General features: G+C 21.3%; 1 protein-coding gene across 1 annotated transcript; it reads left to right on the top strand.

The window, feature by feature from the left end:
- Positions 1–4575: 4575 nt before the first annotated feature.
- On the top strand, positions 4576–11961 carry PY17X_0618500 (exported serine/threonine protein kinase; the record flags this gene model as incomplete). The annotated part of the gene is made up of 1 exon (XM_725858.2): positions 4576–11961. One exon carries the CDS (start codon positions 4576–4578, stop codon positions 11959–11961), a length of 7386 nt encoding a protein of 2461 aa, XP_730951.2.
- Positions 11962–12254: the final 293 nt, after the last annotated feature.

The following is a 12254-nucleotide window of genomic DNA, read 5'->3' as shown; positions in this document are numbered from 1 at the left end:
GTTTAACATAAAATAATGCAATTATTAAAATTGATAATTAATATATATTTTTACCGATTTCATAAAGTTTACTATTATACACACTTATGTATATTTATATAATGTATTTATAATCTTGGTTTTATTTTTTTTGCATATACTTAAATGTAAGAAGATATTTAAAGGTTGAACATAGAATTCAATTTTTATACTAATTTTTTACATTAGAAAAAACAATTTAAACGAAAATATAATCCACAAAACAAGATAAATTATGAATTACTTTATATATCTGTTATTCATAATATACAATTTTAGAGACTCAATATATTTTAATGACTTTTAAGCAAATATAATATTCTTCTATATAAAATTTGTAATCAAATTTGATGATGTTGATAATAATTTGGTATTTCTACAAAAAATTATGATAACTCCTTTACATGTAAAAACTTTATACATAAGAATCAAATTATATACTTAAATAATAATATTAAAAACAAATATAATTGTTATGCTTTCGTATGTTTTTCGATATATATTTTATTCAAATTAATATGATACTGATATAAAAATATAATAGCATGCTCCTTAAAACATATATTATAAAATTGTATTAGGATAACGTTGAAATTATTCTAAAAGTTAATCTAATCATCATACTGCATCTTTGGTTACACAAATTCCCTAGCTTTCAAGGTTAATAAATTTTTTTATGAAGTTGAATGCTATTGAATAGACATGGAATAGAAAAAAATAGTTTTTGTTTTATTTAATAAAAACATAGTGTAATAAAAGGCAATTTGACTCTATACACATATATGTGAAAATGTCTTTGAGATTTAAATTTATAAATTTACAAAAATATTCAAATATATTATATATATAATATGTGATATGAATAAAAAACATGTTTCAAATCCTTTAAGAGGCTATGTTTTAACTATGTAAATCTTTATAACATCTATACATGGGGATTTCATAAAATAATAAAAAATGAAATTTAATGGTATTCGTTGTTTTATAAAAATGCATTTTTAATTTCAATGCAAAATCCAAATATGTAATACATCATTTGTTTATTTTTTTTTCTATTAAAAATATCAAATATTATTCTTTTAGTTTAGACAACGTATTATCCATTTACTTGTATAAAAATACAAATTATGTATTGGGAACATAATAACCTGCAAAAACAATTTTTTTAACGAAGCAATTATAAAATATTAAAAGTATAAATTAGTCGATCATGATTTCTTATTAGTATGTGATATATGAAATTATTTAATAAATATTTTCTTTGAAAAACAATATAACTATTTATTGGTATTTATAAAGAACTTTTACCATTGTGATGTCTATTAAGTATATTAATATACCATAAGTAAATGTATTATATTAAGTTTAATGATGCTGATGTACTAAATATAGACAGGTAATAATGAAAAATAATTATATTATATATTTATTAATATTACATCAATGTCTATAATGAATATTATATGAAATGCATATATGTGAAGTTGAACTAAAATAACCATGAATACTGCATTAGATGCTTTCCCAATTCTAATTGTTACACTTAAAGAATAATTTTTACTATTCTTAGAAATATTTTTCCAACTATATTAAAAAAATATAATAATAATAATTTTATTTTACTATTGTATGTATTTTTTCTATCACAATAGTGCTTCATATTTTGCTACTGGAAAATATAATTTCCAAACATATATGCATTGCCCTTTCACATTCCAATAATATATAGTGATATTTATTTAGATTGATTCATAAAATTGATAAGAAACTTTAGATATAAGAAAATAATATACACAATCACTTCCTAAGACACATAGTTGATGCTTTTTATATTATAATAATTATATTTGGGTATGCTTGCATAATGAATGAAACATATAATACTTTTATATTTGAACATACCTTTATTTAAATGAAGAATTTCATAAATCTATATTATAGTTTACGCAATATAGGTTCATGATTTTTTAAGAAAATATATACTTCACTCCTTTATAAAAAGTGTGTAGTTATTTAACAATAATGAAAAAGGTGACAATAGCTGAATTTTAATACACTTTAATAACATAGAAACATATTCATATAAGAAAATGCATTTAATTAAAATAAACAGTTTCATGCTTATAACATCAACTCTTGGAAGCAAAAGTTTTATATCAGAAATATGTGGAAAGGAAATCACATAAATGTATATTTAAATTAAAATGCATTTAACGTTTATCTAATTTTACTTATATATATCAAACAATTAATTTCAGAAAAACATGATTTGATTGAAAATTTCAGTGCATATTTTTTGAATATATTACGAATTGTAGAAAGTGCTTATTTTTGACTTTCATACATATTGAAATATGTGATGAATTTATAAAAACATGAGTATATTTTTATCAAAATGTATAATATACGCAAAAAAGAAATGTATTTTACATTAATTTGGAGATATATCAACCACCAGTCTTTTTAAATAAGTGCTATTATATTAACTTCTTTTTCTTTTTATATATATATATTTTTTGACTATAATTCATTTCTATGTTCCCGATACTCATAAAGAACACTACTCCAAAAGAAAAGGCTATATATTATTTAAAAAATCATAACGAAAGCCTTAAAATGTAAAAATGGTGAATTTGTTCACATCACCAACTTATAAGAATAGATAAAGAAATCAAATGCAAATTTAAAAAACTATACAAATTAATGTTATTTAAGCAATGTTTTTTATATAAGGGCTATTTTATAGTATATCCCATATCAAAAAAAATATAATTGAGAGTGAACCCACAATAAATATTTACACTTTTGAAATAATTGAATATATGAAATAATATGTTAATATAACTGTTTTCAATAATATTAGATAGATGCTTAAACCAATTAAGTGTGTAATTAAGTACAATTACAAACAAAGTGATAAAAGCTTTTTATTTTGAAACATTGCTATATTGAAAATGAAGTATAGTACATGATACTAAACAAAATGGAAACTATAATTACATGCATTTTATAAGTGTTTATATTTATATCGCTTTTTAATTGCTACTAATTTAAAAGCATAATAACTCAAAAGAGGAGTCTAGATACACAAATAGTATATATAAACATTAATTAAATATTAAAGCAAATATACGCATCTGAAAATTAAAAAACATCGCTTCATAAAACTCAAATTATAATTACACATCTTAATCTATAAATTTGCGTATTTTTATAACAATAAATTGTTTTATTCAAATATTTAATATCATAAAATAATTAATAAATGTGTATATTTACTTTCATAAAAATTATAAAGACTTTATTTATATAATATATTACTGACAAAAACTTTTATTTAAATATAATGAAAAAAAAAATGAAAGAAAATTAAGTGCCTTAATAAATAATATATATTTATGTGTAATAAAAAATGTCTCAAATCAAATATATACTCTTTCTTATTTTTGATAGTTCATGATATTTTTTTACATATTTTTTAATTTTGTAATAAATGACAAAATATTTTTAATGGCTAATTTATAGAATGTAAATCATATTTTTATGTGTATCACTTATTTACTCCTTCACTTATTATTATATTTTTTTTCTTTTGAAGATAAAGTATCTTTGCCTTTCACGTTTTTTTAAAAGTCTAGTTTTAGAATTAAAAAACAAAAATAATAATGCATATAAAATCATTTATACTAAGGAAAATATTTTAAAAAGATGTTTTTAAAAATAATATTTTGAATGTGCAAAGTTAAAGAAGACGAGTTTTTTTAGTAACTTTAGAAGTTATAAATTTTATTTTTAAATGGAATATAATAATGTGTTTAAAATTTAACTTTGATTTTTTAGTATTTTATATGAAATTGTTTTTAAATAACATTCTTAAGTACATTTATATATTTATATTTCCATTCGTACATGCGTGTGTAATATAATATATATAATTGAATTTTTTTGTGTGTTATATGTAATATAAGTAATATTTTTTTAATATGTATATGTGTACATTCGTAAATAATGAAGTGAATTAAGATTGTTCTCTAATAAAACAATATTAAGCAAATATTCACCCTTCACATATGTTTTAAGTTATGTGGTACTATGAAAATATTAAAAGGAAAATTTAATATTTTTCCTTTTTTTATTTGCTAATGAACAAAGTTTCTCTATATATCAATAATATAAATTCTCCAGAATGCATAAAAAGAGAAAAATCGCAATAGTTGCTTATTAAAAATCAAATTATCATAAAGTAATGTATGCAAAGAGAAAGGGACCAAACTTTAGATAATAAAATGAATATAATAAGATACACATTTATAAATGAATATGCAAATGTTCTAAGCTAATAGATACCATCATTATAAAAGACATCCCTTTTTTTATTATATTTTAATTACACTGTGAGTGTAAAAATATGATATCCTTTAAAATGATTTATTATTTACTATATTTTATTTATCCAGATATTATATCCCTAATTTTTTGAGTTCGCTCTTTTACTTTATTTTATTTTTACAAAAAGTATTTTCACAATATTAAGTAATGTGCCTAAAGGTATAAAAAATGGAAAGAGATATAAATAAAAACAATATTAATTTTAATGTAAAAGATATAAATAACTTGTCTTATTCCAATTTGAATAAAGGTAATTTTTCAGAAACACGAAATGAATTTTATCGAAATGCTTCAGATATAGAGAATTATAATACAACAAAAGGTAGAAATATACAGTTTACAAATGTAGATAATTCAAACTGGAATTATGATAATTACACATTAGAACAGAATTGTGATATGAATGGTTCTAATGTCAACATTTCAAATGAAAATAATGCTTCTAACGAAATAAACGCGAATAATGCAAATACAAACTTATCAGACTATGCTATTATGAATTATCAAAAAAAAATAAATGAATTTAATAATAATTTAATAAAACAAAATTACATGGGATATTTAGATTCAAATGGTGTCAACTCTAATAATGTATACCACAAAATTAATAAAATGAATAATGAAAATCCCCCTTTTAATATAATTTCAAATAATACTGATAACAATGCACAGCATTTTAATGCTATGAAATATTCTGACTATTATAATTCTAATAATTGTATATATAACACAAGTATGTTAAATACTAGTGTATCATATAATGCAAAAAATTATTTAAATAATTCAATTCCATGTAAAAATGATTATTTAAAACTCAATTTAAACTCAGTGAATAATGTGAGTAATCATTTAAATTTTTCAAATATGTCTAATTCCAATAATGTTAATTCAAATCCATTTAATAGTAACATAACAACATCTAGTTTAAATTTAATAAATTATAAAAACTCTGTTAATTCGAATAATATGAATTATACACCCAATATGCTTAGTTTAGAGCATACTGGAAATATTAACGTATTTAAAGGAAAAAATTATAATTTAAATCAATTTAATGTAATAAATCTTCAAGAATCAGATTTGTCTAATTATTCTTATAGAAATTTTAAAAATGTAAATTTAAAATCCAATTATCCTACCTCATCTTGTAATATGATTTCAAATGATATTGATTCGAGTATCTATATTTGTTCGAATAATAATAGTAACTATTCTAATAAAAAACAATTAAAAATTAAATCCATTAATTGTAATGATTCTGATGTAATGAGGAAAAAAATTAATTCATTAATTTTATCTGAATCCAATGCGTGTTCTAATGATAAACTTGGATCACTAGCCGATGAAAATGTAAACTCAGAACAAGAAAGCATAAAATATGATAATAAAAATCACAGTAATATAACAATGGAAAATAAAAAGGGAAAAGGGACTAAAATTAAAAATACCAATTTAATAAGTAAGAATTATGATAATCAAAACAAAAGATCCAAGGCTGAATGTGATATATATGACAATAGTAGAAATCCTATAAAATTAAATGAGGATACATATGATAAAAATGATTATAACAATGCAAAGGGAAAATCCAATATAAATGAAAAAAAAAAAAATAAAGCTATCCTGAAAAAAAAAAAAAGTAATATAAAACATATAACAAGCTTACCAAGTAATCATAAAATTTCAAAGAATGCAGAAAAAAATAGGGATTTTGTTAAAGCTACAAGCGAAAACAATTCCATAGGTGCTAAAGAACAGGTATCAAGTAGTAATAAAAAACAAATAATTGTAAATAAAAGAAATAGCTACGTTTTAAGAAAAATAATTAATATCCAAACTGCGGAAGATAAAATTGAAGATGAATTGTCTTGTCAAAATAATGGTGTGAAAACTGCAAACAAAAGGAATTATTCTGGTAATGATTTAATCAAAGGGGCTGAAGAAAAAGGGCGTTTGGAAAAAAATAAAAATACATCACAAGAAAATAATAGTAACATCGTGAAATCCTTGTCAAAATATGATTTTCTTATGAATAAAAACGTGATTATAGATACTGTTAATGTAGGAAACAAAAGGAGAGGAAATAATCTACAAACTAAGTATTCTGACGAAAAATATAATAATGAATTATCAGAAGAACATGATACTACTCATTTAATTGATAAAAAAAGGAAATTTAATGACATTAATGAACATAAAAACAACTCCAAAAACGGAAAGTATAATGGGACTATAAAAGCATGTGATGTAAACGAAAATAAAATAAAAAAATGTCACGATGAAAAAAATCCAGAAGATAAAAAAATTTCTAGCAATAAAAATGAGACTCAAATAAATACCAAAAAAGAAATACATGAAAAAGGAATCACACGAGATAAAAAAAAAAATACAGAAAAAAAAAAAACAAATAATGAAATAATAAAAACAGAGGGAACCGTTTTGAATAATAAAAAATATAAGAAAATAACAATAAAAAATGATACAAATTTTGATAATAAGGAAGAAAATAAAATAATTTTTAATGAACACACAAAAGAAAATGATATGGAAAAAATAAAATTTGAAGATGGAAAAGAAACAGATGCTTTAAATCAACAGAAAGAAACAAATTCTGATAAAAATGAATATCTTAAAAAATATGCAAAACAAAATGATCATAAATTTTATAAAATAAAAGACAAAGAAATAAATAATATAAAAAGTGTTACACAAAATGAATATAATGAAAAAAAATACTTGGATCATAAAATTATGGGGGAAGCATCGATAAATGAGCAGAATGGAAAAAACAAAATAATAATTGAAGAAAAGCATAATACCTACGAAAATAATATGGTAGTAGAAAATGAGTGTGGAAATAATAATAATGAAAATAAATGTAAAAAGGATGGCCAAGAAGATGGTAAGGATAAAACGATGATGAAAGTTTCTGATGAAAACAAAAATAATGCATTCGATGAATTAATGAATAAGAATAATGAAATAAGTGAAGAAGTTGATTATAATAATGAATGTAAAAGTAAAATTAGTGGAAAATATTATCTAAGAAAACGTAAAAATGAAATAAATGAAAAAGATAATAATGAAGAGTTAATAAATGAAACCCATGAGTTAGAGAAAGAAAAAATATATAATAATAATAATAATAATAATGAAAATTATTATGTAGACACAAATCAAATAGATAAGTCATACAAAGAAAAATTAAACATCAAAGAAAATACTAAAGTATGTAATAATAATTCACCAAATTACTTTATTAATCATTGCAATAAAAAAAATCTAAGCAATAGCATAAATTTAAACAAAGAAAACAAATGTGATATAAGTAATACTGAAAAATCTACAATGGAGAATGAAACCATACAAAATATTTGTAAAGTAGCTAATGAAAACAAAATAGAAGAAATAAAAACTAATATGACCACAAGAAATGAGTATATAAATGATAAAGGGAATTATAAAATCGCAAAATCTGTGATTGATGCAAATAATAATAGTAGTATGTATGGGAATTACGACAAAAAAGATAGTGGTAAAAATTTAGTAAGAGATTTATATTCTTACACTGATGGAAATAATAATATAATAAATAATAAAAAAAACAAATTTTGGGTGAACCTTGGTTCTATTAGTTATGTAGACAGCTTTGTTGGAAAGGGATCCTATGGAAATGTCAGAAAAGTTTTATATAATGTTGATTTAAATAGTGAGTATTTAAAATTTTATATCAATAAAATAAATAGTTCTGAATTTTCTAACCTTGTAATGGACTGTATAGGTTTGAAAAATATGTTAACATGTAGCAAGGAAATACATAAAAACGAAATACCCTCCAATGAATTACGTAATAATGTAAAAGGGCTAAATAAAGATCTGGATAATTATATAGATAGTGTTGAAAAAAACGATTTAAACGGTTTTAAAAACAATATGCTAAAAAATAATAAAGAATATAATTGTCTTTGTTGTTATCGAAAAAAATATTTTGAAATGGCCATTAAAGAAATTGATGTTAGTAGAAAAGGCAATGAATTTCAATTTTTAAGAGAACAAGAATTATTATGCCATTTTAATAGTAATGTTATAAAACCTTTAAGTACAAAAGTTGGAAATTTAAAAGAAAAGCAAAATTATGAAATATTAATGCATTGTGCTAATGGAGATCTAAGAAAATTATTACAAAATTTAATATATCATAGGAAAAAAGAATATGAAAAAAGAAAAAAAATTAATAAAATTTTAAAACTAATGCACATTATATTTGGAAAAAAATACAAATGTTACAAAAATGAAAATGATAAAATGTGTATAGGCCTATGCTATGAAAAATTAAAAAAAATTAAAATTAAGTTAAATAATAGTGTCATTGAAATAAAATATCCTAAATTTGATTATATTTATGATAATATAAAAGCATATAATTGTGGTTTAACTGAATCAGAATGCAAATTTTTATTTTTTCAAATAGTAAATGGCATTAGTTTTTTGCAGACATGTTATCAATCAAATATCATACGTTTAACTGATATAAAATTACAAAACATTTTAGTTTTTACAGATATATATAATGTTTATAATCCTATGAAATGGCATTTGTGTATATCTGATTTTGGTTGTTCTGCAATGGAATATGCTACTTTTTATTTAGAAAATTCGAAAAATTACATAAATGCATATAAAACATTGTTAAATCAATGGAAGTATCAATTTAAAAATCAGTTATCTTCTTACTTTCAAGGAACTGTTTACACTATGGCACCTGAAGGTTTATGTTATGATCATATGGGTAATTTTAGACAATCGAAATATAATAAGTTGATTTATTTTTATGAACAAAATTTTGGGAATATTGAAGAAAGATTTCAAGAGTTACAAATGCCATTGGTTTCTATTAAAAACTCGATAAATAATTTTAACATTTTAAACGTAAATTCATCATCTAATTTTCATTTTTTGGAAAAGAAAGACGGTAATTACGGAATTAATAACACATCTAATGACATGGATGCTTATAAAAATAGTAGTGAAGTATGTAAAGGGGAAACAAATAAAAATTCAAAAAAAAAAAGTAGTACTAACAAAAATGTGAAAGCTAATGAAAGTGTAAATACTAATGGGAATAATATAAGTTCAAAAAAGAAGGGAAAAGTAGAAGAGGAAAATAATGATAAAAAAGAGGAAAGTGATAAAATGAATTTGACCGAAAATAACAAAATTAATAGTTCTCCAGAATATCTACCTTTCGATGTCAGAAGTGATAGCTGGTCATTAGGGATCATATTAGCAGATTTAGGAAAGTGTGGAATTGGTTCTTATGAATATATGATTTCAGAAAAAGGAAATGGAAATAATAATATATCTAAAGGGAACATTATCGATTTAAATAATATAATATTAAATGATTTAAATATTTTAGATGATGAAGAAAATTTTTATTTACAATATATAATGAATTATTATGATATTTTAAGTATACAATGGGATAATGATGAAATTGAAAACGATCAAGTTAACAAAAATGCAGATCGAAATAAAAAACGAAACAATTCAGAAATGGAAAATAAAAGAAATAATAATAGTAGTAATAAAAACGATTGTACTAATAATAATTATTCAAAAAAACAAAAAAATAAAAGCTTGGAAAATAATAACAGTAAAGAAGGTGTTCCAGGAAATAACTGTTTTGTTATCGATAATATCAACGAACCAATACCAAATGACATTTCATTTTGTAAAGACAAATCGAATGCTCACAATAATAATTGTGATATGAAGGAAGAAACTAACAACAATAAAAATACGCTTTTAAATAACAACCAAATTAAAAGCACATTAAATTTTGATGAATGTAATAAAATCAAAGGAAATAATGATAATAGCGTGAAATCCTTAGAATTATTTACAAAATATTATAAATCTTTTATTTTAAAATATAAAGACGATATAAAAATTGATAAAATTGCATATATAAAAAATGAATTTGTAAAGTATTATAAATTATATAAGCACATGATGAATGAAAATAATATTGAGAGAATATTATTATTGCTATTTTTAATAATCATTAATAATTTAACTTATAATTATAGTTGTGAAACACAATCATTTTTGAAAATTGAATTAACCATTAAAAATATTGGTTCAGGGATATTTAAATTCAGAAATAAAAAAGAAAAAGAAAGATATTTACAAGAATTCAAAGCAAATATACAAAAAGAGTACATGACTGGAAACAAAGAATATTGGAATAGTAGATTAACAAATAAATATTTAGCTGTTATTTTAAAAGATGTTTGTTATGATAATTTTGCAAATAGAAAAAAAGGTATTAAAAAATGTTTTAATAAGTTTGAATATCCATTAAATTATAGTGATGATTATTGGAATTTGTTAGCAGATCTTTTAAATTATATGCCATATGAAAGATTATTAGCCTGTGAAGTTATTGGACATGATTTTTTTTCACCATCAAATGAAAAAATAAAAAACATCAAAATGCCAGAAAATGAAAATGATTATGTTGATTTATTTGATAAAAAAGAATTCACTGATAAAATTCTAAAAAATTATATACAAGAAAAGAAGGAAAAAAGGTATATTTGTAAACCTTTTCATGACGAAACAGAGACAGACACTGAAGCTTCTGATTATGAAGAATGTGTATCATTATCATCTCCTTTGAAATATAATGATCAAATAAAAATTAAAAATAGTATTATGAAAGGCGATGAAAAAAAATGCGATATAAACTTAAAGGATAGTAATAACATTGATTTAATTAAAATAAATAATTTACCATCAAATGAAAAAATTGGTAGCAACAGCAGCATCAACAATACCAATCAAAACAAAAAAGCCATAACTTTATTATATGATACTATCATTCGAAATATGAAACACAAATGTGACTTTTGTGATAATATAACCAATTGTTTAAATTATAAAAACATTTTAAAAAAAATTGCGAAATTAGAAAATAACATTTTCAGTTTTCAAGATAATAACAGAAGAAATATAAAAAATATTGAAAATATGAAAAAACATAAATTTTTTTATCCAAGTAATATCTGTAACAATGTGTACTATTTTTTAAATGAAATATCATTATTTAATGAGTTCGCAAATTTAGATATATTTATGAACATACATTTACCCATTGAACATTTATGTTTACCGTTGAATGATGAAAAAACAATTAAAAATAAATCTAGTGTTAACTTTTTTTTCAAGCCAATTTATTTTTATTCTTTTCCATATAAAATTATACACGCATGGTATACAGGCCCGTTACACATTTATTTAAAACACCCCAATATACCCGATTATATTAAGCTTATTTGTTTAAGAGAATCAAATATTTTAAGAAGAAAAGAAATAATATTTTGGTGCTGCGAAGATATTATATTAAAAAGTATACTAAAAATTAAAAAACTTTTAAATTGTTCCAATGATTTTTTATCTACGCCATATGTGTCACATTTGATAGGGAAGCAACTGATAATAAGGAAGCAATATCTTTTGAACGCATTTAAAACAAAAAATATCCTATAAATACCTACTATTTATATTATAATTAAAGCAAAGTTTCATACATTTGAGTGCCTTTTATAATATACTATTAAAGTCCTTTTTTTGAACTTAGCGTTTTATCAATTATCGGCATTAGCTCTATTATAATATGTTTCATTTTTTATGTATCCTAACCTACGTAATGTGCATATTAAATATGTTTTAAAACCCTTTGAGTTTATTTATTTGTAAATATGTATGTATATATATATATATATTTACTTTAATGCGCTTTTAATTTAAATATTCTCAATTTTATATGTATCATTTCTTCC

The sequence above is a fragment of the Plasmodium yoelii genome (genome assembly GCF_900002385.2).
Source record: "Plasmodium yoelii strain 17X genome assembly, chromosome: 6".
In the NCBI taxonomy this organism is placed as follows: domain Eukaryota; phylum Apicomplexa; class Aconoidasida; order Haemosporida; family Plasmodiidae; genus Plasmodium; species Plasmodium yoelii.
This window is presented reverse-complemented; position numbering and strand designations above follow the sequence as displayed.